Source organism: Phoenix dactylifera, unplaced genomic scaffold (genome assembly GCF_009389715.1).
Source record: "Phoenix dactylifera cultivar Barhee BC4 unplaced genomic scaffold, palm_55x_up_171113_PBpolish2nd_filt_p 000007F, whole genome shotgun sequence".
Lineage (NCBI taxonomy): Eukaryota > Viridiplantae > Streptophyta > Magnoliopsida > Arecales > Arecaceae > Phoenix > Phoenix dactylifera.
Window position 1 is genome coordinate 3,858,938 of NW_024067666.1, and position 21,108 is coordinate 3,880,045.

The 21,108-nt window shown below is 45.7% G+C and overlaps 4 protein-coding genes across 7 annotated transcripts; 1 reads left to right on the forward strand and 3 right to left on the reverse strand.

The window, feature by feature from the left end:
* Positions 1 to 603: 603 nt before the first annotated feature.
* LOC120104547 lies at positions 604 to 2,016 on the reverse strand. Its single transcript, XM_039115852.1, has one exon. It carries the CDS (start codon positions 2,014 to 2,016, stop codon positions 604 to 606), a length of 1,413 nt encoding a protein of 470 aa, XP_038971780.1.
* Positions 2,017 to 8,123: 6,107 nt separating this feature from the next.
* Positions 8,124 to 12,585, forward strand: LOC103704506 (VAN3-binding protein). Of its 4 annotated transcripts, none has more exons than XM_008787830.4 (7): positions 8,124 to 8,938; positions 9,791 to 9,913; positions 11,055 to 11,448; positions 11,525 to 11,776; positions 11,884 to 11,933; positions 12,033 to 12,090; positions 12,186 to 12,585. In XM_008787830.4, exons 1-7 carry the CDS (start codon positions 8,666 to 8,668, stop codon positions 12,392 to 12,394), a joined length of 1,359 nt encoding a protein of 452 aa, XP_008786052.1. In that variant the 5' UTR covers positions 8,124 to 8,665; the 3' UTR covers positions 12,395 to 12,585. The 4 variants fall into 4 exon arrangements, with proteins under 4 accessions (XP_008786052.1, XP_008786051.1, XP_008786050.1 ...); XM_008787829.4 differs by having other exon boundaries at positions 8,125 to 8,938; positions 9,788 to 9,913; XM_008787828.4 differs by having other exon boundaries at positions 8,129 to 8,938; positions 11,049 to 11,448.
* A 267-nt stretch (positions 12,586 to 12,852) lies between these two features.
* On the reverse strand, positions 12,853 to 16,309 carry LOC103704507 (protein LIFEGUARD 2-like). The gene is made up of 4 exons (XM_008787831.3): positions 15,854 to 16,309; positions 15,646 to 15,759; positions 13,427 to 13,584; positions 12,853 to 13,343 (listed from the first exon to the last, which is right to left on the reverse strand). Exons 1-4 carry the CDS (start codon positions 16,104 to 16,106, stop codon positions 13,137 to 13,139), a joined length of 732 nt encoding a protein of 243 aa, XP_008786053.2. The 5' UTR covers positions 16,107 to 16,309; the 3' UTR covers positions 12,853 to 13,136.
* Positions 16,310 to 17,601: 1,292 nt separating this feature from the next.
* LOC103704508 (protein LIFEGUARD 4-like) lies at positions 17,602 to 20,676 on the reverse strand. Its single transcript, XM_008787832.4, has 4 exons — positions 20,286 to 20,676; positions 20,048 to 20,161; positions 18,063 to 18,220; positions 17,602 to 17,962 (listed from the first exon to the last, which is right to left on the reverse strand). Exons 1-4 carry the CDS (start codon positions 20,539 to 20,541, stop codon positions 17,756 to 17,758), a joined length of 735 nt encoding a protein of 244 aa, XP_008786054.1. The 5' UTR covers positions 20,542 to 20,676; the 3' UTR covers positions 17,602 to 17,755.
* Positions 20,677 to 21,108: the final 432 nt, after the last annotated feature.

Sequence of the window (21,108 nt, forward strand, 5' to 3'; positions counted from 1 at the left end):
TCCGGCGACACATGCAGCCCGCAGCAATCGAGACAAAACATCAGAACAGATGATGAATAGGTACGGGGATAGCGGGCATCCCTGCCGAAGCCCCATAGTAGAGCTAAAGAATGGGGACGGAGAGCCGTTGATCAAGATGGAGAACCGCGGACTCCGAACACACCCCATAACCCAACCAATCCAGGTCTCATGGAAACCCAGACTCTCCAAAGCTCGCCTAAGAAAACTCCACCTGATTCTATCGTAAGCTCGCTCCATGTCCAGCTTGATAGCCATCAGGCTTCGACGCTTCGGGGCCCGGCGAAGATCCCACATCATCTCTTGGGCCACCATAGCGTTATCGAAAATACTCCTACCTCCAACAAAAGCACCTTGCTCTTGACAAATAATGCCGGAGAGGAAAGGCTTCATACGATCCATCAGAATTCTTGCCACCACTTTGTATAAAGTAGTGCACAAACTGATCGGTCTAAAGTGGCACGGCTCGGACGCATCCGTTCGCTTAGGTATAAGCGTGACAAAAGTGGCCTTCCAGTCGTCAGGCATACCTGACCGACTAAAGAAACACAGGACCGCTTCTACCACTGCGAACCGAACGATGCTCTAGTATCTCCAGAAAAAGAAAGGAGGGAAGCCATCTGGGCCCGGAGCCCTGTCCTCGCCCAATGCCCAGACAGCCTCTCGCACCTCCCCCTCCGTCACTGGTCGAACCAATAGTGCATTCGCAGCCACCCCGATTTGGGATTCAGCTCTCGGGAGCAAGCCAGCAACGTCCGACCCACTATCCTCCGTCCAGCGGGAGCGAAAGAACTCGAGTAGGATGTGGCTAATCGCCGAATCATCGTCCACCCAAAGACCCCGCTCATCCCGCAAGGAACGAATAGTGTTCCTCTGCCTCCTAATAACCGTCGATCGGTGAAAGAAACTAGTGTTCCGGTCACCCTCTCTGACCCACTGAATTCTGGATTTCTGTCTCCAGAAAATCTCATGTTGCCGTAGGATCGAGTGGTGGGTGGCGAGTAGTCCCCGGAGGCTCACCATATCAGCCTCTGGGAGCACGCCCACCTGATCCTCCCTGCTTTGGAGGGCAGCAATCGCACCCTCCACATCTTCCAGCTTCCTAAAAATATCACCTACGACCTCCCGATTCCAGCGACGTAGCCGTCGCTTGGTCAATTCCAGTTTTCGTGAAATCCTCTGCATGGCGTCGCCGTGGACCGGCAGACCCCAAGCTCCCCGGACGATGTCCCAGGATTGAGGAAAGGATAGCCAAACTTTCTCGAAACGGAATGGGCTACGATGACTCGAGCCTGATGCCGTCGAGAACAGCAGAGGACAATGATCCGAAGCAATCCGAGTAAGATGGCTAACCCTATAGGACGGAAATTTGATGAGCCAGTCAGTAGAAGCAACAACCCTGTCCAGTCGCTCCCACACCCTAGCTCGTCCGGATTGGTTGTTACACCAAGTGAAGCGCGGACCTGAGAAACCCAGATCTACTAGGCCGTTCCGCGAGAGGAAATCGCGGAACTCCCTCCTATCCACTGAGTCAGTGAAGGCCCTGCCTCCTCGTTTCTCACTCTCCTCCAAGATACAATTGAAGTCACCCACCATCACAGCCGGAAGGCCCAGAGCAAGTAGGTGGGTGAGCTCATCCCACAGAACCCTCCTGGTTCGATGGTTAGTGCTGGCATACACTCCGCACAAGACCCACGGAGCAGCGTTAGGTTCCGAGATGGTCATGATGACCTGTTGGGAGCAGTTGTGGAATACGTCAATCGTAGCCACACCCCGCTTCCACAGAGCCACAATGCCCCCCGACAACCCCTGGGAGTCTACTGCATACGACTCCCAGTCAACCTCTAACCGTCGTAAGACACGACTGAGTCCTCTACCGGAAAGTCGTGTTTCATAAAGTAGGCAGATCTCCGGACTATGGATCTGGACCAGCCGCCTAAAGGATGACATAAAGGCCAGCTTAGCCGCCCCTCTACAATTCCACGCAAGAATCCTCATGGGAAAAAGTCCGAGAGGTCGGCCACAGGCTCATCGACCCTCTGGGCCATAGGGTCTATCACCATCTCACAATCAGGATCACCCTGCTGACCCTCATCCGTGCTAGTCCCAGACACTACTCGCAGCACAGCCGCCTTCACCCGTTGAACAACAGTCGAGTGATCCACGGTCGAGCGAGTAGCCCCCTCATGACCACTGGGGTCCCCTACCCCTGGCTCCACCAGTACAAGCGTATCCCGCCTCATCGACTCCACAGGTGCCGACGTATCCCGCCCCACCAAGGAGTCGCTCATGGGGCAGTCGTCGCAGATGGGAACCTCACTCGTACTAGTCGCGTCACCCAGCTCTGACTCGCCCGAGGCACCATCTCCCTGTCCCACAGCCACCTCTAGAGAACCTAGAGAGGCGAGGCAGACGGACGGCGGGTCCTGCCCCGGGGCCTGAGCCCCGAAGTGGAACTCGCTGGCACTGGGCCCCGCAGCCTGGGCTAGTGGGTTGGGCCCTGAATCGGACCCCATAAGGCCCGTTTGGGCCGTGAACAGTGGGAGGCCCCCGCCCACAGGGGCCTTCCCACGGTCATCCGCGCGAGGCCCAGCCAAGCTGGGCCACGCGTTAGCCTCCGCGCGACGGGCCAGGGGGCCCGTCGCGCGGTTCACCGCGTGAAACACGCGGGGCACACGTGCCCCGCGAGTCGCTAGTCCTCCGTGGCCCGCCCGACCTCGGCCCAAGGAACGGCCCACCTCCAGAAGCCCAGAGATCCTGTTCCGTTTCTTGGGCTGAAGCACGGGCTGGCCCATCGACCCAGAACACGGCCCGGCCTGATCCGACAGACCGGCCCGAGTCCCCAGCAACCCAGTCCTGTTAGCCGAGGGCACCGAGTCGACTCGTCCCGCGATCGAGTCACCAGCCATGTCAACTCGGGAGCTCTCCTCATGTCCGCCAGTGGCCCGGGCCGCCACCACCGGCGGGGAGTGGCGGCGGGCCACCTTCGTAGGCTTTTGCCAGCCCTCAAGATCCGGCGGGGACACCGGAGGGCTGGTCGAGGAGGGGGGACTCGGCGGAGTAGGTCGAGGTAAGGGGGACCCCGCAGAAGGCTCGGTCACCTTCCCCCGCTCCGGCGGACCCTTCTCCCGTGGCTGCCGGGCGCGGGATGTGACCAACCACGGGCCATAGATCAGGCCCGAACCCACATCCCCCGGTGAACTAGCTCCGGTCGGAGTCGGAGCCCCAAACCGGCACGCCGGCTCGAGGTGCCCGATTCTACCACACCGGACGCACAGGTCCGAAACGCTTTCGAAGACAAAGGGCTGCCAAATGGTCTTCGACCTTCCCTGTATCCGAATCCCTGGGAGGAGGGGTTCGGAGGCGTCGATAGCCACCTTAACCCTAGCGAAACCCATGGCACGCCGCCCCTCTGTGACACTGTCAACGGCCATGGGCCTCCCTGCCTTGGCGGCGATGTCCATAATGGTCGAGGGCGACCAATACTCCGGGGGGAGCCCCGGTAGCCGGAGCCAGACCACCACGGACTTCACAGGGGTTTCCCTGGGTAGAAAGTCCGGCGCCCACGGCTCCATAGCCAAAAGTTGGCCGGCCACCACCCAGGGGCCCTCCAACAGAGCTCGGTCCCGGAGCTCCGGCGACCGGAACCGCAAAGCAAAATGATCTTCAGCGAGGGAGACCCCCACCACCTCCCCTGTTTTCTTCAACCGGGCGGCCACGTCCTCAAAATTCTTTACTCAGCATATTTGGCAAACTAAAAGAGCCGTCCAAGCTCTCATTATTGCGACAGATAGAGAGAATAACAAAAAAGAAAAGAAAAGAACAAGAGTGTACAATATTTATGTGGTTCGATTTATTGATCTATGTCCATAGGCAAAGATGCTGCAAAAATTTTATTATAGAAACTGAAGATTACAAAGCACGAGATTTCCTCGCAAATTCTAACGTCCAATGCACCCAATTTCTAAAACACTCAATTCTCCACTCTTTTTTTTTTATTTTTTTATAAGAGATATATAAAACAGAGTAAGTTGATTTGGACTCGAACTGGTGTCTAGTTGGTCCGGCCTGCATCCTGACCAGCTATTTGTGTAACTCAAACAAAATATGTACGGCAGTTTGGAGGACATTTTCCTTCGCTTTGGAAAAAGATCTCTTATTTTTGACTATCTAGCGCCTGTAAACTCTGATTGAAAGTAAATTCAAGACATGCTCAGCACCCACAATACATTTAGAGAAAGAAATTAGTGGTGCTGACTTGCTGGCCAATAAAGTTTTTGAAGAAGATTGCAGTTTTGACCCTCTGCGTCCAATTCCTCTGCTCCTCCTCGGGCGTCTCACTGTCGTGCAAAACTTTCACCACCTTAAAGGTAAAATATTTTCAAGCTCGCCAGGGGCAATGCTTGCGAATAACCGCCCTTCACATGGAATTAAGAAGAAACACAAATTAACAAGATCTAATTCTTAGTTTGTCACAAAAATCCGAATAATACGAACTTTTTTTTCCTTTTTGAGCATAAAGGGTGAGACGAAGAAAAGGTTAAAGGGAAGGCCGGTGGGTTTTCGCTTTTGCTCAGTGGACGGTGCGTAGGGGACAGCAGCTCAGATGACGACGTCCCCAAGGCACGCTCTTGCTCTCAAATCTGCCAAAAAGAGAGAGGGTTTTGATCCCTAGAGGAGGTTAAAACACGAGCGAAGGAATCCGTAAATTTGAGATAGAAATAGAAAAAATCCTATGATAGATTGTTGTTTTTTTATAAAATAAATAAATGATTCATATAAATCAAATATAAATATATTCAAAAAAAAAAAGGTTAAAAGACAATAAACTTCAAAACCACTCCTTCTTTGACTCAAAAGATATATCCGAAGTGATTGGTTATGTCTAAGACTAGTTAATTCATAATTTTATTGATCTCTCTACAGATGAATTTAATTTAGAAAATCATATGGTTCTATTTTGAAGCAAGAAGTGGCACCTATTCCTTCAAGGTGTTTTTCTGAATCCAGCGAATAATTCTGGCCGAATGTGACAGGCCTTGTACATGGAGGATGGAACCCAACATGAGACACCATCAACACGCCCCCTCGATCGTAAATCTGGCCCCGTTTTCCGAGATATATTGGCACCATTATTATAGGCAGTGAGCTTAATTAAATACTCTAGTTGTGTTCCATCACCATGTTATTGGGATTGGGATGGAGGAGCAAGGACGAAGGAGACCAAAAGATGGGGCCCTTTTTTGCCTCTTTAATTAGATACTTTGGTGGCTCGGCTCGAGGGAAAGGACGTTAAATGGCCGCTTTATCACGTGGCTAGGCGAAATCTTGGAACCGTGTTTAGATGCGAGAGTAGATGGGCTCGAGTGTACGGATAAATTCCGAGACCGGCCACCATTCGCATGCATGGGTTGTATGTTTCCTCAAAATGATACGTACTTTTAGGAAGCTTGACAACATCATTTTGTTAAATCATTTGGCAAGTCTGTTTGTTTGTTTGTTTGTTTGAATTCTATATATTGAAGTTGCCTTGGATGCTCGCTTTGGATGGAATTCCCTTGCATATTGCAAGTGGGACTTCTTTCCTTCTTCTTTTTTTTTCCCCCTTAAAATAATAATAATAACATGAATGATATAATACTAAATTTGACATCTTTACACTTTATGATGAAGAGTAATCTTGTTATAAAGAATAAAGAGATTTGGATAGATGGATGTTGCTGGATCATATCTAAGATCCTCTATGCATCATATAGAGGTGTGTTTAATCTTACATCAGTTATTCGTAGATAGATTTTAGGTACTTATACAGGATCAAGAAATTCAAATAATACTTTCTGCCTAGTCATTTTGGATGAGGTTTTAGGTTGTTACAAATGGTATCAGAGCAGATTCAACCCATAATCTATGTCAACTAAAAGACAATGTAGCATGAATCTATTGAGGGCCAATTGTGATGTTTGTAATTAGATTTAAATGTATTTGAATCTTTAGCCTAACAAGAACGTTAGTACTTAAACGAGAAGAGTATGCGAGGACCTATATAAGTATGTGTTTAGTCCTACATTAGTTATTATTATTGTAAATTCTATTTAGAGTTTTCTTTTTTTTTTTTTCTTCTTTCTCTAAGAAGGGAGGCTCCAAATCGGGCCGTCTGGCCTTTATGAAGAATCAAGAAGAATTTACGGTGGAGGTAATTGATAGATGGGAGGTCACAGAAGCAGGGGATGCAATGTAAATACCCACATTACCTAGCATTACAAAAAAGCTGAGGAGACTAGACAAAATTTCAATGCAATATCAACATTTATGACTATATTGCTGAGGTGAGATACCTAGAAAGGGACAAATTGTGACTGGTTGTCCTCATCTGGTCATGGGTCCATGTCCATTTAGGGATGAAAATGAAGCAACCAGCCAGTAGCCATTGGATACTTCGCAGGAATTCACCATTGGATCACCACTTATGCTCTGAAATCTGCCAGGAGGATGCATAATAGGGTTGATTCATTCAAATGAGGGTAAATCCTCCTTTTACACAAAAAATACAACCTCTATCCATGATACAAAGTTCATTTTCTTTATATATATATATAGGACATGTACCTTTGAATGCATTAGGGGTAACGGGCATCCAACTTTATTTGAATTACTTCAAAGATTCCCTTGAAGAGAGGTGCTGCACCTGTGCGGGTCCCTTCTTGTCAGCTCACAGTCTCTAGGCATGCTCGGATTTGGTAATCTCACGGCAGGTACACTGATCTCCCAGTCTATAACCGGAGTGGAGTGCTCGCTTTGGGTGGTATGTGGACCAGCCACCAAGTTAATACGCTTGAAGTTGTTAGGTCTGTATATTAGGATTTGGAAAAGAATACTCTCTGCTAATCGAGCTTCATTTAGATGGGGATCGAAGGTGCCATAGCCGTTTTGGTAAAGTTGTTGCAAGTTATTACTTTTGATTTGGATTTAAATCATATATTTTTTTGTAATAAAAGAAAAATTATCTAGATATCTTCTAATTCAGGATCAGTTTTATTTAATGTCCTATGAGTTTAACAAGTTTCAAAGTGATCTTTAAACTTACTTAAAAAGTTCAAAACAGTTTCGAGTCCCATTTAGCATACAATCATAAGGTGGAATGATTTTATCTACTTTGAAAAAAAAAGACCTATTTATTAACAAATACACTCTTTTCTCCTTTTCCTATCATTTCTTGCTCCCACTACATTCTTCTCTTCCAACATCTCATTCCCTCTAAATTCTATGGCTCTTCTCATCCTTTTTCTTAACCGGTTTCACTCAAGCTCTCCATCCACTCCTACCGCCTTATCTTCCAACACCTTTTCTCTAAACTTGGCCACTATCCTTATCTCTTCATTTTATTCTCCTTTTCATCTAATTTGGTCCTAAGCTCCACCCACTCTCGCCACCTCCTTATTTTCTAATGCTGCCTCCTCCTCCTTTTTAAATACTGTCATGCTCCTTATTCTTTGTTTTCATCTAACCTGATCTCCGAGTCCCACCCACTCCTCTTCTCATCCCTCCTCCTCAATGACCTCCACCTTGGTCTCCTTTTCCTCCTCTCCCGCATCGTCGGCCTCCTCTTCTTTGCTTCTACCGCCCCTGCCATGCTGCACCTTCAATCTCGTTTACGGCGTATCCTATACCATCCTCTCTATTGCTGTCATTAGCTTTGTCTCCTATTCTATCTTCATATAGTCATGCATTGCATGGAGATCAAAGACCATAGTACCGACTTCAACTCTACCACTTCCGACCATGGTGCCATTAAAATGTGCTACCAAAACAAAATATTTTATCCTAAAAAATTCCACATTACCATTGCAGGATGGAGTCTTATGGTGGGCCCAGGTAAACAAAGACGGACATCAATTGAGTAATGCCATGGTTTGCAGCTTGATCACAATGACAATTTTATAACTATGTCAATTTATTTAAATCCATTTATACATGAATCTCAAACTTACAATAGCCTCAGATGACCCTTATTTCATAGGATATAACCTTTGCTATTATAACACAAATAAAAAATCGACCATTCATTATTTGTTCCCAAGCCTCATGTTTCCTGAAAAAAAAAAAGAAGCCCAATCCTGAAAAACCTGCTCACAGTGGGAGTACATTTGTGTAATTGGAGATCAGAAACTTCAGTTCAGGGCCACATTACCTTGAGCCCAGAGCTCTGTCTAACTGCAAAAGCCCCAAGAGCCCATCACATTCCTATCCATCCATCAACAATTTAAAGCGAACCCAAAGCTAATTCTTAAGGAAACTCAAAGGTTACTCCTCCCCTTAGAACCATTTTTTTTTAAAAAAAAAGAGAAAAGGAAAAAGAAAAAGGTCACTCTTCCTTTTACCTCACTAAAACCTCCATTAGCAACCCTCATTGCAGCATGATTCCCCTGTTCGCAGTTGGATCCGAGTCGAGGGCATTTCAGTACTTCAAACTCAGTGAGAGAAGGTTACAGGAGAGTAGTGACTGGAGATTGACACAGTGCAGAGTCCACCGCGAAGGTCTTATCACCTCTCTCTCTCTCTCTCTCTCTTTCGCGTTTTAAAACCCCATCACGAGCCGGGGAATTTGCATCATCATCATAACGCCAACCAGCGGCGAGAGCGGCTCCTGATGGACGACCACAGAGAAAGCTGGCGGCCGGAGCCCTCCGCCCTCCGGCCGCCGGAGGCCCCCCGAGACCCGATGGAGTTCCTCTCCCGCTCCTGGAGCGCCTCCGCCTTAGAAGTCTCCAAGGCCCTCGGCCCCCCTCTCCCCTCGCCGCCTGGGGCGATCCTGGAGGACGCCGCCGGCGAGCTGGAGGAGGCCTCCGTCGGTGGGAACCCCTTCTCCTTCGCTCCCTCCGCCACCTCGCAGCTCGTCATGGAGAGGATAATGTCGCAGTCGGTGAGTTGGTGCCCCAAAAGAGTTGCGAAACAGGGGAGGAGTTGGGTACTTGTTTGGTTTATTTCCTTCAGAACTGGATTTTTTTTCTGGATTTTTGCATATAAATGGATTGGTGTTGGTTCCTCCCACTTCTTTCTTAATGCTTTACAGTGGTAAAGGTTTTTACTTTGTCTATTTTTTAAATAATATCCATGAATCGTGGCAGAGTTTTCCCATCCATTTTATCAAAACGAAAAAAGCATTCTTTTTCTCCCTTTGCTTGTTTACATTTCTTGTTTCTTCCATTTAGATCGACCTTATAGTGGCTTTTTTCTTGTATTTTTATTCATTTCTCTTACATTTTTCATTCATTTGTACTATGATTCAACAGCTTTTTTTAAATTGTTTACTTAAACTTAAAAAAATATTTACAGAATCTTTATACAATACCTTCCTTTGTTCTGAAGTTCTTTTATTTAAAGCAGAGCTATTTTTACTTTTATGTTCCATGGGTTCTAACAGGTGCTCTGCTTATTTTCTCGGTGGCATCAGAGCATAACGCATTATTCCTCCACAGATTCTTAGAACATTGGCAAGTGAATCCAGAGGAAAACAGACATTTTATTTGTCAACAGCTATTAACTCTCGTTGAAATTTTAAATTCTTAGAAATGTTTCTCTTAAGCTTTTCTCTTGGATTCTTCTGAGTTTACCTTAGATCATTGCACCTATTCAAACTTTTTTTAGTAAACCTGCAGTCCTAGAGACTTCCAAAACTACAAAAAGATTATATTTTTTTTCTTTATTTTTCACTGTTCAAAATCTAATCTTCTCCCTACTTTGTTCTCTTGCCCTGTTTCTTTCTAAACAGCAGGAAGTGTCACCACTCGCATCAGGGCGTTTATCCCACAGCAGCGGGCCTCTGAATGGCGGCCAGAGCGGCGGATCCCTCTCCGATAGTCCTCCCGTCTCCCCTTCGGACATCGACGACGTTAAGGTCTCCTCCCCTGCTTTCCTTTCTCTCTCAAACTTTTATAATTTCTTATCTTTAGAAAAGCGTTGCTTGTTTTCTTTCTGTTTGCTTATTTTTGTTTAGTATACTGTTTGTTCCTTCTTTAGAAAAATAAAATTGTTTCTTTGAAATCTGGAGCGCTGAAGACAACGCGACCAAATCTCAGGCTCTCTAATAAGTAAAAATTTTCCGCGAGCGAGAGAGAGAGAGAGAGAGAGAGAGAGAGAGAGAGAGTCCTGCCTTTCTCTTGTCCCAATAAAGCACCTGACATTTCTTTCGCCAGGCTTGTAATTAAATGAACCACCCCCTTTCTTTAAGAGCCTGTGAGCTTTTGGCTCTCTGTTTTCTTGCCATTTTTAGTCCCTTTAGCGAGTCTTACCAATGTAGTCCTGCCTCGACACGAACAAGTTCCCAATCTTCATCTCAAAATGCCCCTATAATTAATCTCTCCTTCATCGTAATTTTCTTGTAATTCACGGAATACTCCCTGGATCATCCTTTTTACCTTTTGTATTAAGACAGAGCTGGTTTTTGTCCTCGGGGGTCAAAGTCAAAGTTTGCGTGAAGAGAACTGTGGGTTTTTTGGGCATTGGGATAGATCCAGAGGTGTGTTGTCGTCATAGATCCTGTCCTTTTTTTGTCTTGTAGCTCTGTGAGCTTAGCTTGTGCTGGGCTTTGGGCTGTTGTTTAGCTCTGTTGGACGCAAGAAGCTCTGGTTCTTCTGCAGAGCTGTCTCCTCTCTGTCCCAGTTAAACAAGACACCCCAGTCAGTGATTGCCCCCTTACTGCCTTAATGCCCGAGCCTGCCCATTACTTTTATCTTAGTTCAGAGAGTGATTCCTTCTTTATACGGCTCATGCCCCCTGCCATCCCTGAGGTCACCAAGTCTCTCTCACCATCTTCATGATTCCTTTGGTTTCCAATAGAGAAAAGGCACTTTATTAGTAGTTATCAAACATTCATTTGTGAAAAAATTTGGCTAGCATCAATTAATCTCTCTAATAAGCTGGGAATAATCCCATGCCTGAAGAATGGAATGTAAGGATAAAAAGATGGTATTCTGGTAGTAGTATAGTAGAGCGCTTGCAATGAAGTAATCACTTCACTTGCAATGGATTAGCTGCAGTTGTGCCGAGCTGGCAACACGCCGAAGCTCCAAGCGTATAGAGGGAGCAGCAAGACGGTGGGGAGGTGGCTCAAGGACAGGAGGGAGAAGAAGAAAGAGGAGACTCGGGCCCACAATGCCCAGCTCCATGCTGCCGTCTCGGTGGCCGCCGTCGCTGCGGCGGTTGCGGCGATCGCAGCCGCCACCGCCGCCACCTCGGGGTCGGGCAAGGACGACCGTGCCACCAGGACCGACATGGCGGTGGCGTCTGCTGCAACCCTTGTGGCCGCGCACTGTGTTGAGGCTGCCGAGTCCATGGGGGCCGAGCGCGAGCACCTGGCGTCGGTCGTCGGTTCTGCTGTTAACGTCCGGAACCCTGGGGATATCATCACTCTCACTGCTGCTGCGGCCACTGGTAAGTGTAATTCTTGTTGCAGAGATATCCTCCATGGGCTGTTATTGGAGAAATAAGATTTGTTCTGGGTTGGCAGCACTGCGAGGGGCGGCGACATTGAAGGCCAGGGCGCTTAAAGAGGTATGGAACATAGCGGCCGTCATCCCGGTGGAGAAGGGAGGGATGGGAGGCCACCACGACCATCGCCACCACAAGCAACACAAGGAATTGGATAGCAATGGAAGCAGTTTCAGTGATGAGCTTGTACAGGACGAGGAGAACTTCCTTGGCCTCTGCAGCCAGGAGCTTCTCGCCCGGGGGACCGAGCTTCTCAAACGCACCCGGAAAGGTCTGCAGTCGCTGCCAACCTTCTCGTTAACGATTGAAGTTAAAAAGAGTCCCAGGGAAGGATTGGCATTGATATTTTTTGTGTTTGATGATTATAATTAATTGCAGGCGCGCTTCATTGGAAGGTCGTCTCGGTGTACATCAATCGCATGGGCCTGGTAAGGTGGTTGTGTAAAGCTTGCTACCGTTTGTTTCTCACTGTCATCATTCTCGCTCCAAGATGTTTTAAGTTATATTTTGTCCTGCCGAGTCTGCAGGTAATGCTTAAGATGAAGAGCAGGCATGTTGCTGGAACCATCACCAAGAAGAAAAAGAGTTAGTCTCACACAAGTGATTAATGAAGGTCAAGTATTGCAGGTCTATTTCCTTTGCATGGACTGATGACGATGCTCCGGCATTGTTTGCTGCAGGCGTGGTTATGGAGGTTCGCAGGGATATCCAAGCATGGCCGGGCCGACACTTGCTGGAAGGCGGAGAGCAACGGCGCTACTTTGGACTGAGGACGGCGGAGCGCCGGGTCATCGAGTTCGAATGCAGGAGCCAGAGGGAGTATGAGATGTGGACGCAGGGAGTATCCCGCCTCCTCAACATTGCCAGCGAGAGGAAGCACCTCGCCTGACCGGGGAGAGCTGCCTGCAGACCATCAAAGTGATCAGCCATTTGCTTAGCTAATGGCCCAAACTGAAAACTAATGGCTTGGCGAGGAATTTTTGTAATCAAAGAAATGTGTGAAGTGGGCTCCATCTGCCATTGTAGAAAAAGAAAAGGAGAAGTGAATCAAATCAACCACTGGGGGTTCTTTTGTGGATTTGCTTTTGCTGTTTGGTTTTTGTTATGCAAGTGATACTGTACAAATACTAGCAGCAGGAAAAAGGGGACCATGTTCAGCTCTTAAACAGTTGCGGCCGGGAAGAATCTTTGACTGCAGAAAAGCAAACAGTTTAGTTCTTGAAAAGAGCACGACTGTGTGGGCTCCTCTCTATGTTCTTGATCTGCCAAAGGAAATCAGTCTATTTTGGCTCTTTATACATGATTCCACATTGAGGAATAATCTCAAACATGCAAGTACTTCATATGTAAAATTATAATACCCTCTTCCATAGCAATACAGTATTTCAATTCAAAGACCGTCCATAACTACAAGGCCACTCTCAGAACCACATTACAATTTGATTACAGTTATGTTAAAGCATACAGGCAAAAACTGTTATCATGATCAACTTGAAGACTATGCACTTATATAAGGTTCGGTATCCATGGCAGTTGAAGGTAGGAAGAAGCCCGATAGAGGTGTCGAACTGCTCATGAATCACTAGCACTAAAGGCTGTTAACAGAGCCATTAATGGAGGCGTCGAGCTGCTCATGAATCACTAGCACCGAAGGCTGTGAGCAGAGCCATGAAAAGGTTGACGATGTCAAGATACAGAGAAATGGCAGCACAGACATAATCGTCGTAGCTGTGGCGCTTGATCAGGTTGTCGGTGTCGTAGATGATGAAACCAGAAAAAATAAGCGCCGCCAAGCACCCATAGATCGTCGTTCCGACCTTTCCAAATGGGATGAAAATCTGCAGGAGCATAGCTAAGATGCTCAGCCCCAGGTCATAAAGAAAGGAATTGGGAGAGCTAAAGCTTGGCATGGTCCACTGACCTGGATGAAGCAGTATATCATCAACACCAGAAGGGCTGCAAACAAGAATGGCCCTAGGAAGTTGAAATCATGGCCTCTTTTGGCAGCCCAGAATGTGTATAGTGTGAGCCCAATAACAACAACAACCGTCAGAGATGCAGCTTCCAGTATAACTTTTCCTGTGCCAAAATCGAAACAAATCACATAATGGATATGGTAAACCTAGAATGTCAACAGCATCATGCAATTCTGCTGCAGAGCTGTGTCCAAGTAGCAATTTCAAGGCTCAAAGACATTAAAAGATCAAAAAACATCAACAAAGTTGATAAGGACTTACTCATACAAAGCCAGTTTGAACAATGAAATGAAGAAAAGAAAATAAAATAACTAAGAATGTAATATAACACCATCCTGCACATTTGACATCCACAGTGACCTTCTCTGGTGGATCTCTCTCTGTTCAAGGTACCCTTCTCATATGGCAGCCTCACTCTACTTCACCAGGTTGGACTTTCTCTATGGCCAGTCTCTTTGGTCTTTCTAGGTCGCCCTTCGCAGAGGCATCTTAGACTCTTATTTACTTCCCTTGGATGCTCATTGTTAATTCATGTAGATTATGGAATCCATGAACCAAAATTATCTGTCCATCATGCATTCATGCAGGTAAAAAACCCTAGCTTGTGAATTGAGTCACAACTATATTTTCTTATGTGGGCCCCTCTAGCAATTGCTTTATGCATGGTTGCATTTCCTTATTATGCCAAGACAGCTTCTCTTTTTCGATTTATGAGAACCCCTTGACAGCCACCAAGGTGGTAGCCTAGTGGTACTGGGCAGCAATTCTAACCACAAGGTCTCAAGTTCGAATCGCTGCGGCGACGATTAAATTGTGGACCGGAGCTCACTACTTTGGCCACTGCTTGGACTTGTGGTGTAGGACCGCTCTTGAACCGCTAGTAGCCGGGGTGGTGCCGGGTGTGACGTACTCACACGTGGGACTCGAGCCAGAGCTCAGAGGAGTAGCTGAGCCGGGCCCACGGGTGGGGAGGGTATGAGTAAAACCGGTCGGGGTGCCCAACACACGGCCATTTCTGCCCGCATCGAACATTCTCCTGGCGGGACGGGGGCCCAGTGGGGGCTGCTACGCGGGGGTGGGCTTGTCCCTTCCTCCCCCCTACCCCTTTTCTTTAGCAAAAAAAAAAAAAAAAAAAAAAAAAAACCCCTTGACAGTCTCCATTCTTGACTTTAATTTGGTGCTCAGGGCACCAACAACTCAAGGGAAACAAAGATCATGTGTTCATCTCACTACAACCCTATTTATATTCAACTCTGAATGCATTCATTGTTTTGATGAGTAAGGCAAATTCATGGGAACCACTTCATAGTGTAAGTTTACTTGTCAAACAAAAAGATTCTGGATACGGTCCCATTAAGTGTATTTTAAGATATAGGATCTTTTTTGAATACTATAATATAAGTTACTCCACCATGTATATTCAAGTGTTGAACGAGTATATAATTTTGATGGCTAACCAAAATTTTAGAAGCCAAAGCTTCATGATTGCAAGCCATTAGAGGTAATTTTAAACACGAAGGCATTGAATATTGCTAGTCAAACAACCCAAAATTTTATATAGAATTCTATGTTTTTATCATTTTAATTAAGCACCAGCACTAAATCTGTAATGCATTGGTGTCAATTATGTTTTATTAAATCATACAGTTCTCATCGTGTTCTTTCTATTCTATTTTCGTAGAACTTCACGACTCCACAGACATTTAAAAACAAATGATGCATCTTGATTGCGATGAAATACATCACTTATAGGTGTTTGCTTATTCTTCTATTTTCTCCTCCCAAAACTCAATAGCATTTACATTCCAACTACATCAGTTTCCTTCTCCAACTCAATATATAGAAATGTCGGATTCCGAAATATAAATGTTATATATTAAGTTTTAGTGGTGCTCTTTGTCCATTACACTCTCTATATAAAAATTTTTATTGTCGTTTTGTATTCTGTTTTCTTACTACCTCATAATTCAAAGAATATTTAGAATAATAATCTGATTACATTGTTTCCTTCTCAAATTCAAAATAACAAAGTAGAAGAATTCCCTTTGCGACAAACCTAACACAAAAACAGGCACCAAAATGATTGTTTTCTTCCTCTGCTCATGGGATTTCTTTCAGCAGGAAGACAAATATGAATGCAAATTGAAAATAGTTTTCTCCTTACCGCTCCTTGTTGCGCATGCCAACCCGACCGTGAGGCTGATGCAGACCGTGAACAGCATGAGGAGAATCAGATTTATCGGATGGCGCTGCCGGAAGTATATCATCGGCAACATAACTGTTCCACGGAGGGGAACCATCATCAAAATCACAGCTTCTTTTGCTAAAACTCATCAAGATATCTAAATTGGATGGGATTCCGCAAAAATTACCGAAGAATGGCGCGATGATGATTAGAATAAAGACGGCCAATGAGGCAGGGGTATGGGCGAGGAGGAAGCGGGAGATGGCTGGGACAAAGATGACGACGCAGGCGACAGCGATGGTGAGCAGAATCTGGATGACGACGATGGTGTAGACCTTTCGAACGAAGGCCCACCGAATCTGTGGGTTCTCCATCATGTTGGGGTATAGAGCGCCGCCGCCCACCCCAGCCTCGATGTCGTGCTGCTTGTTCTTCACCATCTCGTGCTCGTCGGGCGGTTCTTCCAAGAGGCGAATAGGATTGACGGGCGGTGGCCCAAGGGATCGGATTGGAATCGGGAGAAGGGGAGGAGAGGGGAATTGGGGTTTGGAGGGAGGCGGTTGAAAGGATGGTGGAGGGGCGGAAGAGAGGGGTGGGGAAGCCCGGCCACCGGTCGCGCAAACGAAAGGGACGCGGGTTTCTATTTATATGGAGTTTCGCTTGAGAATTAGACCGTTACGAACCAACTGATGGTTGTGGTCTTCGCGGATGGTGGTGGATCATGCAGTGCTACGTGCAGGGAAGATCGTCGTGGCCTCTGCTTCTGTTACCTCTGGGATGGCCAGGGACATCTGGGGTACTTCCTCCGCTGAGATAGCGCCCAAGTTCGCCCTGGTTTCTTGGGTACCCCCACCCCTTGGTCATCTCAAGGTAAATTTTGATGGTAGTAGGCTGGTGGATGGTGTCTCTGGAGGTGTGGGATTTGTGATCAGAGACTGTGGGGGTAGACTGATAGCCGCTGGGGGCCGCAGCATTTCAGGACCTACCGTTGTCGGGGCAGAGTTGTGTGCTGCTTGGGAGGGCCTATCCTTTGCGAGGAGGGCTCTCGGTGCTGTCCGGGTGTTTCTCGAGGGAGACTCCTCGGCGGTGATCGACTGGATTCAGGGGGTGGATAGGTTCGGTGATGGCCATCCACTTATCCTTGAGACTAGGAGACTGGCTCAGGAGATGGGTGACTTTCATGCTGCACATGTGTATCGGGAGGCGAACAGAGCGGCTGACTGGGTCGCCTCCTATGTTGCCCGGCACTCGGGAGGGTTTCTTTGGACATCAGTAGCTGAGTGTCCTACCCCGTTGTTGTCTTTACTTTCTTTTGATATGGCCGCATGTACTCAAGCTAGAGATATATGAATTGCCGTTTTCACCAAAAAAAAAAAAAAAAAAACCAACTGATGGTAGGGACGCGGTTGTATCTTTAGCGCGAAAGAAGGATTCACCATCCGACCGTCGAGATTACTTTGAAATTTGTGCAGATACATGAATTCCATAGCCCATTTTTATCGAAAATTTTACTCTACCATAACATAAGTATCATGAGTTCCAATCACGTAGGCGGATAAAATAGTAGAAATGATATATCCGATCCTTCTCAAACCTTGCAGTAGTAAGCCTTGCTCATCAGGACACCTCTTTCAAAACATGCTCGATCTGATATCATAAATCAACATATAATCTCATCCTAATATATTCCTCATGAGTCATGATGCAACCTAGCATTGTCACCGCCTGCCTCTTTACACTGTTCTAGAGGAAGAAAAGCACAGAATTTTGGAATATAACAGATCGGCGAAACAGAATGAGAAGCAGAAAAATGCATTGTGAAAGCCACAGGAAAGGAATTTTAATCAATCTGTCCCAGATCACTGTATCACCACAGAAAATTCTACTCTTGGCAAACTTTCCACACAATTAAGAAATAAAAACAGGGCAGAAAACTGGACAGGACTGCATGACCTTGATACTCATTAGGAAGACAATATACAATTTTAATATCAGATAACATCTGAACTTGTAAATAGCAAATGTTAATTTGAATTCATAGCATATGTTAATTTGATATTACATAGTTGGTCGGCTAACTGTGTTTATTTCAACTATCAGCTGCTCGAAATAGAGTAAGCAGAGAAAGAAACAGGTTGATAATATCAAGATACAGAGCAACAGCAGCCCATATATATTCATCGTAGGAATAGCGCTTAATCAAGTTGTCCGTGTCATAAATGATGTATCCAGCAAAAATGATTGCAGCCAACCCTCCATATATCATGACAGAAATCTTTCCCAGTGGGAAAAACATCTGCAAGACAAGCAGATACGCACCCAATTGTTAAAAATATGCACAGATAAAATAAAAGAATGACACAAAATGGAGTAATAGCCTAATGGGTCTCGTTTACCTGGATGAGAGCAAACACCAGCAATACTAAAACAGCAGCAAACAGGAAGGGGCCAAGGAAGTTGAAGTCATGGCCTCTCCTTGCTGCCCAGAATGTGTAGAGAGTAAGACTAACAACCACCACTGCGGTAAGAATAGCAGCTTCCAAAATGACCTTCCCTGTTCGCAGCTAAGAACTATTAGCATCAAGATTGCACACCTTTACAATGCCAAAATCCAATACATGCTAGAAAAAAAGGATTTCTGAGCCTCTTACAAAGATCTAACGACTTATACTAAAAAATTAGAAATTCTACTTTAATATGGGATTTATAATTCTAAAAGACATAGTGAAGTAATTTCAATACAGAAAATCCAGCAACTGTCTTACGGCTCATTGTCACAAAAAAAAAAAAAGATCTTACAGCAGATACAACAGGACATCAGACCACTGCAAGCTATTGGATCAACCCACAACATATTGTATTAATATTCTATGTAACTATAAGTTCTTAATGTATCTTCACCATTTTAATCTCTCTCTCCTTGTTCACCTACGCATACATTCATGCATTAACGGACATAGGCCTTAAGCCTTCAATTAAGATAGAATGGTGGGTACAACTAAATCCAGTTTCACTAGAGCCGGTCAACCATGTGATAGCTGATCAATGTTGAAGTATAAAGTTATCCTTCAAATGTTGGCGCCCACAATGTTAGCTAACCAATCTGCAGCACTATCGGAAGTAGAGGTGAAAATTTAACTTGTATGAAGCTCAATCACCAAACTTTCGATGCTTTCAGCCAGATTCAGTCGTACATGGGTGCACACACACACATATATATAGAGAGAGAGGAGGGAGGGAGGAAGGAAGAAAAGCAGAGACGGAGAGAGAGATGGACAGTCTTTAGCATTTCCAAAGAAGTATAATTAGCCCCTAAATTTCTAATCATTCTGAAGAGATATGGCTTATGTTTCAAGTATCAGCTTATGGTTATATAATACTGAGAGAATTCTTTACAAGCAGAATACCCTCAAGTCTGCTGTTGAGGAACGTTAAACAACATCCTCCTACCTAAAGTTTGCAACTTCATACAACTGACGGCCACCTGCCTACTGCTGATCTAAGCATCATTTTTCCTTGATAAGAGAGTGCTATCTCTACCTCACAAGAAACCATGAGTAGGCATGAAAGCACCTTCTCATATTGAGACAAGGATTTGTTTCACTTCATATGTCAAATTATTATGATGAAATTCTTTCAAGAAGCAAATGCTTTTTTCAATTGAAATAGATCCTAACTGTTATTTATTTACTTTTGGTTGATGGGACTCTTAACTCTCAGTTGCAAATATCTATGCTAGCCAGTTGACTAATAAGCTTTAAAAGGATATTAATGAAAGCTATAGCAATTAAAACCCCCATCACCCCCTGCCCTCACCTCCTCCCCGCCCCGTGCCAAACCCCCCAAAAAAAGTCCCAATTGACCAATCTCCTAAATCAAAACCCGATTTTGACATAACATTTCAGGTCATAGAGCATCCCCAGAAGGAGGCTTCAAAACAATCATCTAAACATCCAACTTTTGAACAACTGAAAGTGCATTATTTAAACTCTTCTTATCAAAAATACAAAGGAAAAGGGTGGCCCAGTGCTAAGTTCGCACCACTATAGGATCTGAAGAGGGTCAAATATATGCAGCCTTACCCGTGGAAAAATTATTTTCGAGGTCACAATAAAACAACCTTACGGTTGCGCCAAGGCTCACTCTCAACTTGAATTATCAAGAACAGTTTTAGTAAAATCCTCTTTCAAGGAATTCAATCAAGTTGTTGGTGTCATGAACTATTACTAGATTAGGGTTTCTTTCCAAATCCATAATCAATTCCCATTCCAGCAACAATTTTCCATACAATATAACAAAAAATTGGAGTCTATCCACCTTATCAATCTATGAAAAAGATTCCTTTCCACCAATAAAAATAGGACAAGGAATTAGATGTTACCACTCGTGAACGCGCATGTCAATCCAACGGCGAAGCTTATCGACACCGTGAACAAACCGAGGAGAAGAAAATTCACCGGATGCCGCTGGTGATAGTAATACAGCGGACATAAAACTGTAGAAATTCCACAAAAATTGATTTCCCCCTTGTTTAGATAAAAGCCAGAGGAACAGAGTAAAAAAATAATGTAAGAAATGCCATAAAAACCGGAAATTAAAGAAAAATTCATAAAAGATACCAATGAAAGGGAGAATCAAGAGAAAGATGTAGAGGCCGAGGCCGGCTGCGGAAGAGACAAAGAAGTGTGAGATGGGCCGGACGGCGACGACGACGGAGGCGACGGCGACGGTGAGCGCCATCTGGGCGGTCAGGATCACGTAGATCTTCCTGATGAACGCCCACCGGAGCTCCGGGCTCTCCAGCATCATCGGGTAGAGCAGCCGCGGCCCGGCCTCGACGTCCCCATCCTTCCCGTACGACGGACGATGCCACATCCTCTCGATCGAAATCGCTCGCACCCAGCGAGATCACAATCTCGAAGAAGACTAGGTTTCTCTCGCCGATCGGGCGAGGATTTCTATCTTAGGGTTAGGGTTTTCAATTGGCGACGAAGGTAAGAAGGGAAGACCAGGAAGGCAATGGCAGGAGGGAACAGGTATACGTAGGCCCCGTGGCCACGATAGACGTTGACGTGCTTACTTCGCTGTGGGTTTTGAAACAGTGAATAGATACCTATCCAAAGGGAACGATACACGTGTCCGTTTTAAAGGTCGGGCCCACGGATGATGAATCTTTGAAGGCTGATTGCTGTTTGGACGGAGCGTAACAGAGCCGGTTGTCCGCTAAATACTTCGCCTGAAAGGAACGCAAGGGGGCAACGGGGTTGCGGTTGTCATTCCGCGAGTTTCAGAACAGGAAACTAACTGAGCGATCGGACGGATGCGATTTCTCAGCGACCAACTTTGGGGATATCCATGTAATAGCGAGATATTGTGACCCATTTAGGTTGCTCAAGCCATATGCCGCCTCCTTCACTGTCCACCGCTCGAAAGAAGTTTTTT